Source organism: Podarcis vaucheri (assembly GCF_965113315.1).
Source record: "Podarcis vaucheri genome assembly, chromosome: 7".
Classification (NCBI taxonomy): domain Eukaryota; kingdom Metazoa; phylum Chordata; class Lepidosauria; order Squamata; family Lacertidae; genus Podarcis; species Podarcis vaucheri.
Window position 1 is genome coordinate 94,183,845 of NC_138765.1, and position 18,826 is coordinate 94,202,670.

Genomic DNA, 18,826 nt, shown 5'->3' on the forward strand with positions numbered 1-18,826 from the left:
GGTCCTGGACCTCTTCTGAAGGCGGGCGGGGGGGCGAAAGTCTTTGCTCCCCCCCGCCTGCCTTCAAAAGCCCTCCGGGACAGGCAGGCAGGGGGGAGCAAAGACTTTCGCCCCCTGCCCGCCTTCAGAAGGTGTCCCCTGCCCCCTGCCTGGCTTCGGGAGGTGTCCCCTGCCCCCCGCCCGGCTTCGGGAGGTGTTCCCGCCCCACCGCCCGGCTTCGGAGGAGCCTTCCGAAGCCCGGCGGCGGCAGGAGGTGTTCCCGCCCCACCGCCCGGCTTCGGAGGAGCCTTCCGAAGCCCGGCGGTGGCGGGAGGAGGTGTCCCCGCCCCGCCGCCAGGCTTCGGAGGAGGTCCGAGGACAGTGGGGAAGACGCGCAGCGCTTCCCCGCTGTCCCTAAGATTTCCCTATGGGCTGTCGTCTTGCGAAGCAAGCCCATAGGGAAATTCGTATTGCGAAGCGCCTCCAAAACGGAAAACCCTTTCGTCTAGCGGGTTTTCTGTCTTGCGAGGCATTCGTCTTGCAGGGTACCACTGTATTCCCTGGATTCAGCTAGTGTTAAAAGCTAATCAAGCCTTTTAATAGCCAATCACTTGGAATAGATTGGGGAGTAATGGGGTGTTAGGGGAGGGGTAGTACCTCTGGTGGGTAGTTTGTCCACCTTTCGTCCCCACGCTGTACTCATAGAATCATAGAATCATAGAGTTGGAAGAGACCACAAGGGCCATTGAGTCCAACCCCCTGCCAAGCAGGAAACACCATCAGAGCACTCCTGACATACGGTTGTCAAGCCTCAGCTTAAAGACCTCCAAAGAAGGAGACTCCACCACACTCCTTGGCAGCAAATTCCACTGTCGAACAGCTCTTACTGTCAGGAAGTTCTTCCTAATATTCAGGTGGAATCTTCTTTCTTGTAGTTTGGATCCATTGCTCCGTGTCCGCTTCTCTGGAGCAGCAGAAAACAACCTTTCTCCCTCCTCTATGTGACATCCTTTTATATATTTGAACATGGCTATCATATCACCCCTTAACCTCCTCTTCTCCAGGCTAAACATGCCCAGCTCCCTTAGCCGTTCCTCATAAGGCATCGTTTCCAGGCCTTTGACCATTTCGGTTGCCCTCCTCTGGACACGTTCCAGTTTGCCAGTGTCCTTCTTGCACTGTGGTGCCCAGAACTGGACACAGTACTCCAGGTGAGGACTGACCAGAGCAGAATACAGTGGCAATATTACTTCCCTTGATCTAGATGCTATACTCCTATTGATGCAACCCAGAATTGCATTGGCTTTTTTAGCTGCCGCGTCACACTGTTGGCTCATGTCAAGTTTGTGGTCAACCAAGACTCCTAGATCCTTTTCACATGTACTGTTCTCAAGCCAGGTGTCACCCATCTTGTATTTGTGCCTCTCATTTTTTTTGCCCAAGTGCAATACTTTACATTTCTCCCTGTTAAAGTTCATCTTGTTTGTTTTGGCCCAGTTCTCTAATCTGTCAAGGTCGTTTTGAAGTGTGATCCTGTCCTCTGGGGTGTTAGCCACCCCTCCCAGTTTGGTGTCATCTGCAAATTTGATCAGGATGCCCTTGAGTCCATCATCCAAGTCGTTGATAAAGATGTTGAATAAGACCGGGCCCAAGACAGAACCCTGTGGCACCCCACTAGTCACTTTTCTCCAGGATGAAGAGGAACCATTGATGAGCACCCTTTGGGTTGGGTCAGTCAGCCAGTTACAAATCCACTGAGTGGTAGCATAGTCAAGACCGCATTTTACCAGCTTCTTTAGAAGAAGAAGAAGAAGAGTTTGGATTTGATATCCCGCCTTTCACTCCCCTTCAGGAGTCTCAAAGCGGCTAACATTCTCCTTTCCCTTCCTCCCCCACAACAAACACTCTGTGAGGTGAGTGGGGCTGAGAGACTTCACAGAAGTGTGACTGGCCCAAGGTAACCCAGCAGCTGCATGTGGAGGAGCGGAGACACGAACCCGGTTTCCCAGATTACGAGACTACCGCTCTTAACCACTACACCACACTGGATATCATGGGGCACCTTGTCAAATGCCTTGCTGAAATCAAGGTAGGCTACATCCACTGCGTTCCCTTCATCTACCAGGCTTGTAATTCTGTCAAAAAACGAAATCAGGTTAGTCTGACATGACTTATTTTTTGGAAATCCATGCTGACTATTGGTGATCACAGCATTCCTATCTAGGTGCTCACAGACTGTTTGCTTAATGATCTGCTCCAGAATCTTCCCTGGTATTGATGTCAGACTGACTGGGCGGTAATTATTTGGGTCCTCTCTTTCCCCCTTTTTGAAAATAGGGACAACATTTGCCCTCCTCCAGTCTGCCGGGACTTCGCCTGTTCTCCAGGAATTCTCAAAGATGACTGCCAGTGGTTCTGAGATCACATCTGCCAGTTCTTTTAATACTCTTGGATGCAGTTCATCTGGCCCTGGAGACTTGAATACATCTAAACTAGCGAAGTATTCTTCTACTATCTCCTTAGTTATTCTGGGCTGTGTTTCCTCTGCTGAATCATTTGCTCCAAATTCTTCAGGTCAGGCATTGTTTTCTTTATCAGAGAAGACTGAGGCAAAGAAGGCATTGAGGAGTTCAGCCCTTTCTGTGTCCCCTGTTTGCATTTCACCATCTTCTCCTCTGAGTGACCCCACTGTTTCTTTGTTCTTCCTTTTGCTACGAACATACCCATAATAACCTCTCTAGCAAGCCTGAGTTCATTTTGTGCTTTAGCTTTTCTGACTTTGTGTCTACATGTGCTGGCTATTTGTTTGAATTCCTCTTTGGTGGTTTCCCCCCTTTTCCATTTTTTGTACACATCCTTTTTTAATCTTAACTCAGTTAAAAGTTCTTTAGATAGCCACCCTGGCTTCTTTAGGCACCTTCCATGTTTCCGTCTCACTGGTATTGCCTGAAGTTGTGCTTTTACTATCTCCCTCTTAACAAACTCCCAGGCATCATGAACTCCCTTTCCTTTCAGTATTACTGTCCATGGGATCTCACCCAGCACTTTCCTAAGTTTTATGAAGTCGGCTTTCTTAAAGTCAAGAAATTGAGTCCTAGTATGCTTGGCTGCTCCTTTCCGCTGTATAGTAAACTTCAGAAGAGCATGATCACTCGCGCCTAATGATCCTTCCACTTCTACCCCACTAACCAGGTCATCAACATTGGTTAGGACCAGATCTAAAATGGCTGTTCCTCCTGTTGCTTCTCCCACTTTCTGGACAATGAAGTTGTCTGCAAGGCCAGTGAGGAATCTGTTTGACCTTATGCTCTTGGCTGAGTTTGACATCCAACAAATATCCGGGTAATTGAAGTCCCCCATTACTACTATCTCCCTTCCTTTTGCATGCTTGGCCATCTGTTCCAGGAAGGCATCATCTATGTCCTCCGTTTGGCTTGGGGATCTATAGTAAACTCCCACAATGAGGTCTCTGTTATTCTTCTCTCCCTTAATTTTGACCCAAATGCTCTCACTTTGGCTTTGAGGTTCTAAATCTTGGATCTCTTCACAGGTATACACATCCCTGACATATAACGCCACTCCTCCTCCTTTCTTGTCTGGTCTGTTTCTCTGAAATAGATTGTATCCCCCCATTTTTACATTCCAATCGTGGGACTTATCCCACCAGGTTTCAGTGATGCCTATTATGTCATATTTAGTTTGCTGTACCAAGAGCTCAAGCTCATCTTGTTTATTTCCCATGCTTTGTGCATTACCGTACAGACATTGAAGTCCATTAATCATTCCCCCGTGTCTCTTATTTAAGGATTTTTTCCTCCCACCTGCGTGCTGTTTGCTCCATTTGGTCTATGACATTTGGATGATCATCTTCATCAATTGATAGACTCCTACCTTCAGGAGCACTGTCTCCCTCCCACACATTAGTCAGTTTAAAGCCCTCCTGATGAGGTTTCTGAGATTTTTGGCAAAAACATTTCTCCCAACCGTTGTGAGGTGCAGCCCATCACTTGCCAGAAGTCCATCTTCAAGAAACTGCAGTCCATGATCTAAGAATACAAACCGTTCTGTTTACACCATTTGCGAAGCCAGCTGTTCACTTCCACTATTTTCCCCTCTCTCCCTGGGCCACGCCGTTCAACTGGGAGGACAGATGAGATGACAATTTATGCATTTAGTTGCTTCAATTTCCTGCCGAGAGCCTCGTAGTCTCTTTTGATCTTCTGGAGGCTATTGCTTGCAGTGTCATTGGTTCCCACATGAACCAAGAGGAAGGGGTATTTGTCAGCGGGTTTTATGATTCCTTGCAGTCGTTCAGTTACATCTTGGATCTTAGCCCCGGGGAGACAGCACACTTCCCGAGCCATCTTGTCAGGCCCACAGATCACTGCTTCTGTTCCCCTCAGTAGGGAATCCCCTATCACCACTACACGCCTCCTCTTAGGTTTGGTTGGGGTTCTTCTGTGAGCTGTCCGTTCCAAGGTCGCCTGCACATTCCCTGAGGACTGACTTTGCTGCTCATCTTCATATACCTGATCGACTGTAATGAGGGAGAGATCCTCAAATGGAGTCTGCTCTTCGTCTTCCATGCTAGGGGAGAGGACCTCAAAGCGATTGTGTATTTCTAAACAATCAGAGTGAACCCTGGGCCTCCTACTTCTTTGAGTCACGTTTCTCCATATATCTGGCTCCTGTGTTGGTGAACTAGCCTCCTTCTCAGGGGAGTCCCCTGTCTCCTCCTTGGTGGAGACGGTGTGCTCTGTTGCTTCCAAGAAGAGCTCCAGCTCTCTAATTCTTTGGAGCGTAGCTACACGTTCCTCCAGTTGCTGGACTTTGTCTTTTAAAAGGGCAATCAACATGCAATTGCTGCAGGTAAAGCTGCCTGCAACCTTTGGCAAGATGGCAAACATTGCGCAGGACCCGCAGGCGACTGCAGCTGTTCCCTCCCCCTCCATCTTGAGAATGTATCGTTGGGGGTGGCTACAGCGGTCCTCCATCATAAAAAGCGTGAAGACAGGACAAATAACTCCCCCCCAAAAAAACCTAGGTCTCCCCCAACAAACGTTTGAGACTAGCTCCCCTAAATCTAAAAGATGGATCAAACTGCCCTGCTAGCTCTGTTAAGCTCCTCCCACAGCTAATCACCTGCCTCAACAGAAACCCTGCACCCTCTGACCTTTGCACAGGGAGAACAGCTAATCATCCACAAAGAAACACACACAAACAAGAAAACCCTTTTTGCTCCTTCTTCAACTGCTGCCCTACTCAGCTCTCACCTGTGGCTCCCAGAAGCTGTCAGCATGCGACAGCAACCACCCCTTCGGTACTTCTTTGACTTGCTGATTAAACCAGGTGAGGGTAGCCAATGGGCCTCAATATTATCTTGGTCAGTTTATTTTTTTTAAAATATACTTGAATACTCCAAATCCATAAATAGAATTAAAAAGTCAAAACAATGCACAACAAATGTATATAAAATAAAAGCCAAATAGGAACCAAAATCACAGATCACTGGCTAATTATAATATCAACCCCTCCTTTTAACTGTCTGCATAGGTTTGGCAGTGCAGAAAGCATTTTCAGAGAATGTTTAATGTTAATACAAAAGAGGCCTGCCCCACAGGATGGGGGCAATAACACGGAAGGCTCCGTTTCATGACATCAGGCGAGCCTCACCAATTCAGGGAACTACTCCTATAGAGGATCTCGGTGCACAAGTGGGGGCACCAGGGGTCAGGCCGTCCCTGAGGCACCCTGCCCCTGGGTTGCTTTGAGGATTCATATAAGAACCTGGAACCTGTCTCAGTAGCCAATGGGCAGCCAGTGCGGCTGTTTTTACAAGGGCGGCACACATTGCCGGCTATCAACCTGCACCAGCAGTATAGCAGCCACAGTCTTCACAAGCTGGAGCTTCCAGACCAGGCGCAAGGGCAGCTCCATAGAGAGGGCATGGCAGTAATCCAGGCTCAAGATGGGCTTGCAGCGTTCAGACTATCCATGTCCAGGCATGGTCTTTTTTTAAAAAAATAATATTTATTGAGTTTCCAAAAATTTAAATTTAAACACTACAAACAGAAAAGCAAAAAAACCAAACGATAAACCATACAATACAATACAAAAACACTACAAAACAAAGACCATTTAAAACATATTAAACAATTTCAATGTCATATCTTTCGTTCGCTTATTTCCACGACTTCCTCACACCTCCCTTTTTGTATTCCACATCAATTAATTATTTCAGCAATTCCTTTCCATCTTCCCCTGTTTTCTATCCTATAATTATCTTAACACATTCTAACCTTATTTTGTTCCCTTTAATACTCTATTGATCTATTTATACTTAATTCCTTATAGCATTTCTGCTAAAGCCATATAACTTCATTCCAACTGTGTTCTAACATTCATTAATTTTGCAATATTTCTATAAATAGTCTTTAAACTTCCAGTCTTCTTCCACCAGCTCTTCTACCTCGTCTCGGATTCTGCCAATTCTCTCAGCCAGCAAAAAGCAGATGGTTCACAACAAAACTTAAGGGTCTGGCAGGGCAAATCCATCTCCTTCTTTTGCATCCGTTAATATCTTAAGTTTTACTCGGGCTTCCTGCCCTGCCAAACAAATCTAGAAACGTCCCTCTGCCACCTCCTGAAACAATCCCTCCCATCCAAAGCTTGCAATGTTTGAAACAAAAACAGCATCCCCAACCTCACAGCAACCCTCATCCTCATCACAACAACTCGGCCCAACAATAACCACTTCCTATTTAACCCTGTTTCCAAATCCCCCTTCTCTTCAGGCCAGCGTCCTTCACAATTGCCCTTGAATAAATTCACATTTTCCTCGGGTAGGGCTCTGATCCTCAATTTCATCTGTTTCTCTTTAAATTCAGTCATAACCAGTGTCAGCTTGAATTCATAAAGTTGTCCTTGAATGGATGGGACTCTCTCCAGTTGAATTACTTTGACTTCAGCAGCAAGGGTTTTCTCCTTAACTTCATCCGCAGTTTGCCGTATCAGGATAGATTCCTGTATCAATTTCTGGGTGGTTTCTATATTAGTATTCACCTTTTGTCCCAGGTTATTTAAACTTTCAACCATTAAATCAGTTTTAATATTTGCAGCATCCACTTTCATATTTATCACGTCCATTTTCTTGTGAAGTTGTTCCAGCGAGTCATTTATTTTCCCTAATACAGCCGCTAAGGCCTCTTCTGGTGACATTCCGTCTTTCCCATCTGCCATAGCACTCAATAGATTCAAGGTCAATCTCACAGTCTCACGGGTGTTATCTTACCGCTGGAAATTTCCCAGCCCAGATCTTATGTAGCCACCAGTTTCAAGAACTTCCACTAGAGGGAAACAGTTTCTATTTGTATTGATATATAATATCCTCTTATAGGCACAGTTGAAACGACCCAAAACTAATTTCAAAGTTACTTTCACTGCTGGAGACAGTAGAAAAATGTATCTTCTCTTATGACCATGTCCAGGCATGGTCATGGCTGGTGGACCAGAAGAAGTTAGCAGAAGGCACTGCTACCCCAGGAGACACTGGAGCCTCTAGGACCCCTGTCCTCAGGGGCAGAGGAAGTGGGTGCAGTGGGTGCAGGCCGCCCCAGGTGTCACCACTGAGGGGGGGTGACAAAATGTCCAGCAGCACTCACCATGGGGCCTGCAATGCCCCCCCACGCTGCCCCAAATGGTCCGCCCACCACCTCCACCTCAGCTGTAGGGCAGCTGAGTGGGAGGAGGCAGGCAGACTCCTCAGAGGCCCCATGGAGCGTCCTGCCCCACCTTGCCCTGCCCCCATGGGTGACTGGCCCCGCCCCTGGGCACAGGGCACGTGCGCCGCCCCAGGTGCCCAATCGGCTTGCTCCGCCATTGCCTGTCCTCTCATTTCATTGCCACATTGTTGTGGTAGGACTTTGCAAGCGAAACTTGACAATGATCATTATAGCAGCAAGCTATGGGGGTGTTTCCTGCCCCCAAGTGCCTCAGATTTCTTTTCAGCTGGGGAGGGGGTGTGGCTGAAAAGATGTAGAAGTTTGTTCTGCAGCTCAGATGAGATGCAAATTTCCAGGCTTTGTGCCTTCCCCTTCTTAGAAGTCCCCAGGCTCTTGCAAAGACCTCCATGTGAGAATGTGCCTTTTCCTCTAGAAGAGCAAATAATGCCGCAGGGCAAAGTTTTAATTAACAAGAGGGCAAAGCCAGTCCCGGAAGCATAAAACCTAATGCTGTTTGAAGCAAAGTAAATGACTTCACTCAAAATGCAAAATTTGCACTTTTCTTTGAACTGAATAACTCAACCTCTAATAGCACAACCTAGAACCACAGGCCAGTACAATTCTCCCATATACAGTACTTTCAGCAATAGGACCTGGTGCATGCACCCATTTCATTTCTCTGGGCCTTTGCCTACTCTTCAGCACTCCCAATTTGACAGAGACCATTTCAGTTTCCTGGGTGGCGTGATCTGGATAAATCACTCTCTTTACTTTGCCTTTTAGGAAAGACAAACTGTTTTGAAAGGGGGTGGCTTTTACTTCTGCAAATATTAATGTCTCCCTCTTGTTTCTCAGTGGCTCTGTTTTGGCTCAGTCGTCAGCACTCACCACCCGTGTTTGCTATTAGATTGAGGGAGTTTGACAATACATTAAAACATTATGGTTGATGTAGGCTTCAGTTTTCTGGCATTAGGACCCTTTCATTTTGGCTGCTAAAAGTTAAAATCTCTTGGAGTTTTGGGGCTCTGATGCATCTTGACTTGCACGCCTGGGCTCAGTGGCAGAGCATCTGCCCTGGTTGCGGAAGGCGCCAGCTTCAACCTCAAGGTGGGGGTGGAGAACTGCTGCCAGTTAGTGGTGAGTGAGATGGGCCAATGGTGGAAGAAGGAAGCTTCTGGTGTTCCAAAGTGTGCAATGTGTGCACAGAAAACAAAAACAGGATTCAAGATGACCGTAACAGGTTGGAGAAAGGGGCCCCAAAGAACAAAATGAATTTCAGTAGGGACTATGGTAAGGTTCTGCAGTTAGGCAGAAATGATCAGATGCACAAATACAGGGTGGGGGACACCTGACTTAACAGGAGTGCACGTGAAAAGGATCCAGGGGTCTTAATAGGCCACAAGCCTAACATGAGTCAACCATGTGATGTAGCAGCAGAAAAAGCTAATGCAGTTCTAGGCTGCATCGACAAAAGTATAGAGCCCATCTTCAATTATTTGTTTTTGGGGTTTTTTTTAAATGATATTTATTACTTTTTCAACATTTTCAATACAACACTACAAACAAAAAAGAAAAGAGAGAAAACAATACAAATACAATACAAAAACACTAAATGGACTAACAAAACAAAGCAAAAACAAACAAAAACAATTTAAAAACACCTCAAACATTTTCAATATCTTATATTTCATTCACTTATTTCCAGCGACCTCCTCACACCTCCCTTTTTGTATTCCACTTTTATTAATTGTTTCAGCAATTCCTTTCCATCTTGCTCTGTTTTCTATCCTATAATTATCTTAACACATTCTTGCCTTATTTTTCCTTTAATTTTCTATTAATCTGTTTATACTTAATACCTTATGACATTTCTACTAAAGCCATATAACTTCATTCCAACATTTTTCTAACATTCCTTAATTTTACAATATTTCTATAAATAGTCTTTAAACTTTTTCCAATCTTCTTCCACCGACTCTTCTCCCTGGTCTCGGATCTTGCCAGTCATTTCCGCCAATTCCATATAGTCCATCAATTTTGTCTGCCATTGTCCAACACTTCAGTGCTTTCAAGAAGCAGCCATTCTCTCAACCAGCAAAAAGCAGATGGTTCACAATGAAATTTAAAGGTCTGGCAGGGCAGGTCCACCTCCTTCTTTGGCATCCATCAATATCTTAAGTTTTACTCGAGGCTTCCTGCCCTGCCAAACAACTCTAGAGACATCCCTCTGCCACCTCCTGAAACAATCCATCCCATCCAAAGCTTGCAATGTTTGAAACAAAAGCAACATCCCCAGCAACACAGCAGCCCTCATCCCCACCACAGTAACTCAGCCCAACAGTCACAACTTCTGATTTGTCCATATTTACAAATCCCCCTTCTCTTTAATCCAATATCCTTCACAGTTATCCTTAAACAGATTCACATTTTTGGCAGTCATACTAACCCCCAAATACCTCTCTTTCTCAACCGATGTCGCCTCCTGTCGCCTCCTGTCGCCTCCTGAAACTCTGTCAAGCTTTCCTTTTCCAGTTCAGATAGGGCTCTGGTCCTCAAATTCATCTCTTCTTCTTTAAGTTCAATCATAACGAATGTCAGCTTATATTCATCAGGTTGTCTTTGTATGGATGGGACTCTCCTCTCCAGTTGTATTGCTTTAGATTCAGCAGCAAGGGTTTTTCCCCTGACTTCATCTGCAGTTTGCCGTATCAGAGTAGATTCCTGTGTCAGTTTCTGGGTGGTTTCTGAATTGGTATTCACCTTTTGTTCCAAGTTATTTAAACTTTCTACGATTAAGTCAATTTCAATATTTGCAGCATCCATTTTTCTGCCCTAATCTATAGCATATTTAGTTTACCTATACGTAAATCCGGCACTGGCTCTTACCATCCAAATTCATGTTTTGTTGGAATCTCCTTTCTTGTTAATTTGAATCAGTTGGTTTGAGCGGTAGAAAACATGTTTGCTCTCACTTCTATCTGAAAAGCCCTTCAAATAATTGAAGATGGACTTCCGGGTTGGTGCCTCCGGCAATGGCGGAATTCCTCTGATCGGGAGGAATTTGCCCCATGGGAATTTGGGTCTGTACCGCCACGGCGAAGGTGGAGACACATAAAAATCACAGGCAGGAGAAGCCTGTGAAGGTGGGATTCGGCGGGCACCTTTTGCGCCTCCCCTACCCGGTTTCGGGGATCCGGAGCGATGTGGGGTGAGTGGCGCGGTGCTTCGAATCGTCTGCTTCTTCCACGGAGCGAAGCCGCATAGCTGTTGTCAGAGAGCACTGACATTTTCCTGTGGACAATTTGACTCTAAAGTAATTATCCATCAGTAGAGCTGAATTGGGAAGAATTGGATTTTTAAACGTTTAATCTGGCATCGAAACGGGGAGGTTCAATACAGGAAGTCAGCCTCCCCCTTTTGTAGATAAACTGAAGCAAGGAGGCTGCAAGCTAAAGTCTTGGAAAGCCTTTTGTAAAAGACTAAATTTCCATCGGTAAAGAACTAAAAAAAACCTTTTTGGAGACAGGAGAAGGGGGGGGAGTGGTGGACTGAATATGCCTGTAGGAGAGAGTTAAGAGAGTTAAAATACCGCCGCTCTGACCCTGGAAACGGGCTGCTAGCAGGATTGATGTTTTTTGAAACGTCCATTGACAGCGTTTAGAACGTTAATTGACAGGTAGCTAAACAAGAGAATACATTGTTTCTACTGTCTCCAGTTGTTTTCAAAAAAAAGGAGGAAAGTACCTGAAAATTGAAACTAACTTTGGATTATTGAAACTGTGTTTAAAAGAGGACATACTGACCGATACAAATAGAAACTGTTTTCCCCTAGTGGAAGCTTTTGAAATTGGTTACTTTACAGGAGCTGGGCTAGGGGGATTTCCAGCTGCAAGATAAAAAAGTGTGAGACTTTGGAATTGACCTTGAATCTCTTAAGTGTTATGGCAAATGGAAAGGAAAAAACAGACGGGATGTCGACAGAAGAGGCCTTAGTGGCTGCATTATTGAAAATAAACGATTCGCTGGAACAACTTCACAAGAAAACAGATGTGATAAATGTGAAAATGGAGGGCAAATGTCGTCCCTATTTTCAAAAAGGGGAAAAGAGAGGACCCAAATAATTACCGCCCAGTCAGTCTGACATCAATAGCAGGGAAGATTCTGGAGCAGATCATTAAGCAAACAGTCTGTGAGCACCTAGAAAGGAATGCTGTGATCACCAATAGTCAGCATGGATTTCTGAAAAATAAGTCATGTCAGACTAACCTGATCTCGTTTTTTGACAGAATTACAAGCCTGATAGATGAAGGGAACGCAGTGGATGTAGCCTACCTTGATTTCAGCAAGGCATTTGACAAGGTGCCCCATGATATTCTTGTAAAGAAGCTGGTAAAATGCGGTCTTGACTATGCTACCACTCAGTGGATTTGTAACTGGCTGACTGACCGAACCCAAAGGGTGCTCATCAATGGTTCCTCTTCATCCTGGAGAAGAGTGACTAGTGGGGTGCCACAGGGTTCTGTCTTATTCAACATCTTTATCAACGACTTGGATGATGGACTTAAGGGCATCCTGATCAAATTTGCAGATGACACCAAACTGGGAGGGGTGGCTAACACCCTAGAGGACAGGATCACACTTCAAAACGACCTTGACAGATTAGAGAACTGGGCCAGATTAGAGATGGCCCTTGTGGTCTCTTCCAACTCTATGATTCTATGATTCTATGATCCACTAACTAAGGATCGAAAACACAAGTTTTGGCTTTCCAAGGTCTACCCTGCTTTGTTTTCCCCATGATATTCTTCATGCCGCTGGAGCTCTGTTCACCACTGTGCAGGCCATAATGCTCTTATTTTTCATTCCCAGATGGCAGGCAGGGTATTTGATGGAACTCAGGTGTTTGCAGCCCTTTCACCCTTCAATACTCCTACTGGGTTTTCAGTTATTACATTTCTATCCATCATTTTCTTTCCTAGGCTGCTGCAGTGCGCAGCTCATGCTGCATGTAGCTGGCACAGCATTTCAGATTTCCCCCCCTTTAAAGTGGCCTCCACATCCACTGAGATCAGATGACCCAATAAAACAATTTCCAGAGCCGGGTCTCTTGATTTTGCTGCTCCTCTGGGGCACCTGCCACATTGGCTCTTTTGTTTAGCCTAATTAATGTCATTTGGAGAGATTAGGTCAGAGCATGCCATCTTGCATCTATCTCCAATAGCAAAAAAAAGGGGGGGTGACTGTGCAAGTGAGCTGGGAATGCATACAGCATTGGGTTGGACTTAGAGTTCCCTTTCCTTTTCTGAAGAGGACTTCCTGGGCCTAATAGCAGGGCTGGTGAGCCACAGGCCACAGGTCCATATGTAGCCTCAGGCCAGCCTGTAGCAGAGTTGTGCTATGTTTCTGTGCCTCAATAGGGCAGAACTGCAGAAGCCTCCTCCTTGACATGCTGCTTTTCCACATGTGAGAAGATTTATTGTATTGTTTTTTAAATGGGGCATCATTCAAGTATGCCATATCAAACAACATGTTTGGGTTTTCTTCCCCAGAGCCGGAAACATGCCAGCAAAGTTCGTCTCTACTATATGCTCCACCCACTAGATGGAGGCTGTCCTGCGAAGAAGCTGCGGTCAGAAAATGTGAGTTTTGTTGCTATATCTGTTAGCAGTTACCCAACAGGTCTACAAAACACCTCTTAAAATGGATCGGGGCCAAGATGTGGTCAAGGTTGTCATCATCCTTTGGGGCCCAGAATGGACTATGCAGGAAGTGTGGGCATTCTGGGAAGTCTGGGTAGGATTCAACCTGTTCTATGAAGAACTAAGCCTGTTAGTGTTCTTGGAGACAATGTTCCTCGTGTGCTCATGGGGCCCTTAACAATGGCAATACCTTTGAAGCACTAAGCAACACATGAAAGTGTAGGAGCATATATTGTCAGCTCAGCTATGAATTGGACACGTCTCTCTCCCCAGCTCTGGAGATCTGAATTACCATTGCCACCCTGCTGCTAGCAGCTGTTCATAATCTGAGTCTGAAAATCCTAGCTTTGTGGGGAGAAAAACCCAGGAGGCACAAATATATCCTGAAAGAAATTAATGAAGGGGTTGGTGATGGGGGCCCCAGTCTATGAATTATTTGGACTTTGTGTTGCTGCTCTTCTTCCCTTCTTTTCTTTTCTTTTCTTTTCTTTTCTTTTCTTTTCTTTTCAGGTTAATGATTTGGAGAGCAGCTCTTAATTTTGGGACATGTTCCAACAGCTGTCAATATGCCATATTCATATCTGAGAAGGAAAGTAATGAATATGTGCAGCAACCCTATTACAATTAAGCACATTTAGTGTTCCTACTGTACACTTCTGGTTATAAATGACCCAATTCAAAATCATTTGTGAGCTAACCTTTACCACTGAGCTGAAAATGAATGGTTGTATTTGCTAATATTTATCTGGCAGTTAGTAAAGTATATTGATAACATCTGTCACTCTACCACAAAAAGTGTCAAGCTGACACAACACATGTGTTTGGGGGTTATGTCAAGGAAGCTCAGGATTCAAGGAGAGGAATTTTCAGAAATGAACTTCCCCAATTTGGAAAACATCGAGCTACTTATAGGCTGAGTCCAACACTCTGAAAGGCAGCCTGGATCATAGCAGACTTGCTTGGCTCCTGCACCACCTTCTTCTTCTTCAGCAATCGCTCATAGCTGAGTAAGATTGTTTTCCATGAACAGGGTTTTAACGTTGTGTCTGTAGGTGACTGTGGAGGCCAGTTTTGGATCCACATGTCTTTCCACAGTGGGGACATAGGTTTCTGGGTGGGAGTTGATCACAGTGAGGGTTTGCCAAGTGTGCCTTCCTCTTAGCATGTTTCTCCCTTGCGTCCTGAGTTCGAGTGTCTTCAAAGCCCATGACACCTTTGGTAAAGGCTGTTCTCCAACTGGAGTGCTTGCAGGCCAGTATCTCCCAATTGTTGGTGTTTATACTACATTTTTAAAGATTTGCCTTGAGAGAGTCTTTAAACCTCTTTTGTTGACCACCAGCATTACACTTTCCATTTTTAAGTTCAGACTAGAGTAGTTGTTTTGGAAGAAGATAATCAGGCATCCAAACCACATGACCAGTCCAACGGAGTTGATGTTAAAGAATCATTGCTTCAAAACTGGTGATCTTTGCTTCTTCCAGTACACTGGCATTAGTTTGTCTGTCTTCCTAAGTGATGTGTAAAAATTTTGGGGACACCATTGTGGGAATCTTTCGAGGAGTTGGAGATGGCGTTTATAAGTGGTCCATGTTTCACAAGCGTTCAGTAAGGTTGGTAGTACAATAGCTTTGTAAACAAGCATTTTGGTTTCCCTGTGAATGTCCTGGTCCTCAAACACTCTGCACTTCAATCAGGAGAAAGCTGTACTCACACAGCTCAGGCAATGCTGGATTTCGGCATCAGTGTTGACCCTTGTGGAAAGATAACTGCCCAGGTAGGAGAAGTGATCAACATTTTCCAACATTACACCATTGAGTTGGATTTGTGGTATTGCAGAGGGGTTGTTTTGTGCTTATTGATGCAGCACTTTGGTTTTTTGGATGTTGAGCGATACGCCAAACTTTTCATAAGCTTCAGCAAATATATTTAGGATGGTTTGGAGGTCATCCTCTGAGTGTGCACACACTATGTTGTCATCAGCATACTAAAGCTCCATGACGGAAGTTATGGTAACCTTACTCTTTGCTTAGCCTACTCAGATTAAAGAGCTTTCCATCTGTTCGATATATGATTTCTACTCCAGTGGGGAGTTTCCATTCAACAAATTGTAGAATCATGGCAATAAAAATAATAAATAGAGTTGGAGTGGTAACACAACCCTGTTTAACACCTGATCCCACTGTGAATGGTTCACTTTGAGAGCCATTGTTATCTGTGATTGTTGCTGTCATATTATCATGGAGGAGCTGAAGGATGTTCACAAATTTATCTGGGCAGCCAATTTTCAGAAGGACAGTCCACAGGGCATTATGATTTACAGTGTTGAAGGCCTGCACCACCACCTCTTTGCTGGTTCCCAAAGTTTTCTTTGCAAAAAAAGGGGGGGTGGGTAAATTCAATTCAGTTTGTGCTTAAAGGTCAACTTATCTATTTTCAAGTCCCAAAACAATGTGCAAACCAAAACATCAATCTTAAATCCATAGTTTTTCAACTGAGTTCTCCAATCAAGTATTGTGTACAAAAATGCATATACTAGGGAAAAACATGCATTAGAATCATAGAATCATAGAATCATAGAGTTGGAATAAGCCACAAGGGCCATCGAGTCCAACCCCCTGCCAAGCAGGAAACACCATCAGAGCACTCCTGACATATGGTTGTCAAGCCTCTGCTTAAAGACCTCCAAAGAAGGAGACTCCACCACACTCCTTGGAAGCAAATTCCACTGTCGAACAGCTCTTACTGTTAGGAAGTTCTTCCTAATGTTTAGGTGGAATCTTCTTTCTTGTAGTTTGGATCCACTGCTCCATGTCCGCTTCTCTGGAGCAGCAGAAAAGAACCTTTGTCCCTCCGCTATATGACATCCTTTTATATATTTGAACATGGCTATCATATCACCCCTTAACCTCCTCTTCTCCAGGCTAAACATGCCCAGCTCCCTTAGCCATTCCTCATAAGGCATCGTTTCCAGGCCTTTGACCATTTCGGTTGCCCTCCTCTGGACACGTTCCAGTTTGTCAGTGTCCTTCTTGAACTGTGGTGCCCAGAACTGGACACAGTACTCCAGGTGAGGTCTGACCAGAGCAGAATACAGTGGCACTATTACTTCCCTTGATCTAGATGCTGTACTCCTATTGATGCAGCCCAGAATTGCATTGGCTTTTTTAGCTGCTGCGTCACACTGTTGGCTCATGTCAAGTTTGTGGTTAACCAAGACTCCTAGATCCTTTTCACATGTACTGGTCTCAAGCCAGGTGTCACCCATCTTGTATTTGTGCCTCTCAATTTTTGCCCAAGTGCAATACTTTACATTTCTCCCTGTTAAAGTTCATCTTGTTTGTTTTGGCCCAGTTCTCTAATCTGTCAAGGTCGTTTTGAAGTGTGATCCTGTCCTCTAGGGTGTTAGCCACCCCTCCCAGTTTGGTGTCATCTGCAAATTTGATCAGGATGCCCTTGAGTCCATCATCCAAGTCGTTGATAAAGATGTTGAATAAGACCGGGCCCAAGACAGAACCCTGTGGCACCCCACTAGTCACTCTTCTCCAGGATGAAGAGGAACCATTGATGAGCACCCTTTGGGTTCGGTCAGTCAGCCAGTTACAAATCCACTGAGTGGTAGCATAGTCAAGACCGCATTTTACCAGCTTCTTTACAAGAATATCATGGGGCACCTTGTCAAATGCCTTGCTGAAATCAAGGTAGGCTACATCCACTGCGTTCCCTTCATCTACCAGGCTTGTAATTCTGTCAAAAAACGAGATCAGGTTAGTCTGACATGACTTATTTTTCAGAAATCCATGCTGACTATTGGTGATCACAGCATTCCTTTCTAGGTGCTCACAGACTGTTTGCTTAATGATCTGCTCCAGAATCTTCCCTGGTATTGATGTCAGACTGACTGGGCGGTAATTATTTGGGTCCTCTCTTTTCCCCTTTTTGAAAATAGGGACAACATTTGCCCTCCTCCAGTCTGCCGGGACTTCGCCTGTTCTCCAGGAATTCTCAAAGATGACTGCCAGTGGTTCTGAGATCACATCTGCCAGTTCTTTTAATACTCTTGGATGCAGTTCATCTGGCCCTGGAGACTTGAATACATCTAAACTAGCCAAATATTCTTGTACTATCTCCTTAGTTATTCTGGGCTGTGTTTCCTTTGCTGAATCATTTGCTCCAAATTCTTCAGGTCGGACATCTGGAGCATGTCTGTGTGTGTGAGAGAGAGAGACGGGGGGGGGGGAGAGAATCCCAGATCACAAACATCCTTTAAATCAGATTTTCAAACAAGACCTTCTTCGTGGGTGGCTCTTTTGAGAGTTACAGTGGATGTCGATCCATTAATCCAGAGCATTTCTCATTGCACTTCAACTTTGAAATGACTTTGAAATCATTCCCTGGGGTCTTAGAGCAGAGTAGAGTTTGATGTAAAAAGAAGAAGAAGAAGAAGAAGAAGAAGAAGAAGAAGAAGAAGAAGAAGAAGAAGAAGAAGAAGAAGAAGAAGAAATAAAAACAGGGCATGAAAAACAAGGCTCTCTGCTAATGAGCATTTATGGCCCCTGTAGTTTAGAACATCGTCTTTTTCCCTACTAGATTTTGATGAGCAGTAAACATGCTTTATGTGGGGAGAGTTCCTTTTCAGTCCCTTTCTCCCAGGTGAGAGACAAATTGACTGCATAATAAACCAGGTTTGCAACTCTCAGAAACCCAAACTTCAGGTGGGCTTGAACTGGAATTATCCAGGAAGAAAAAAGGAAGCCTATGTGTCAGCACCCAGGTTCAACGGTAACAGAATAGCAGCATCAGCTCCAGGTGATAGGACATCACTGCCAAAGTGCCCTCAGATCTCCTCTACCTGCAGCCAGTCTGCACCCTTCCACACCAGCATTGGGGAAGACATTCTATTCAGTTTGCATTTAAAGGGGGAAGTAATTTATACTTTCCAAAACAACATGTGAACCAAAACACAAGCTATCCTTCAAAATTTGCACTCTTCAAATTTTGCAGTGCAGTTCTCCAGTCAAGCAAGGTGTGTTTTGTTACCAGCCACCACAATCCCTGTTGGGCCACACAGGGGATTCCAGGGGTCTTGGCCCTCAGCCAGGGTCTGTGCTCCTTTGGAGAACTGAAGACATGGCAGACACTGTTGTAGCTTTAAGAACTATGGTTTATTCACCTATTTACACCTTCATTCTGCATGGAGGGAGTCCAGATCTTACAGTATGGTCATTTCAAGAGGGGTTTGTTCCCCACAGAGGTGAAGCCCTGGAGTCCAAGGCATCTCTCCCAGCCAGTCTTCAGGCAGCCTGCTCCTTGGGTCTTTGTTCTCCCCCACTTCTTTGCCCCAGAGCACCTTGCTAAAAAGACTCATTTTCTGTCACCTTTCTCACACACCACATCCCCCTGACAACCGCTTTCTGCCCAGGCCCAAGA

At 45.0% G+C, this 18,826-nt stretch overlaps 1 protein-coding gene across 4 annotated transcripts in view; it reads left to right on the forward strand.

The window, feature by feature from the left end:
* Nucleotides 1-18,826, forward strand: part of ZMAT4 (zinc finger matrin-type 4) — a 286,981-nt gene that overhangs the window by 126,578 nt on the left and 141,577 nt on the right. For 3 of the 4 annotated variants that reach the window (XM_082230606.1, XM_082230605.1, XM_082230607.1), the window contains exon 3: nucleotides 13,250-13,339. The exons of the other annotated variant lie outside the window; for it this stretch is intronic. In XM_082230606.1, the coding sequence (XP_082086732.1) occupies nucleotides 13,250-13,339 (90 nt within the window). The remainder of the gene's footprint in view (nucleotides 1-13,249; nucleotides 13,340-18,826) is intronic. 4 annotated transcript variants of the gene reach the window in all.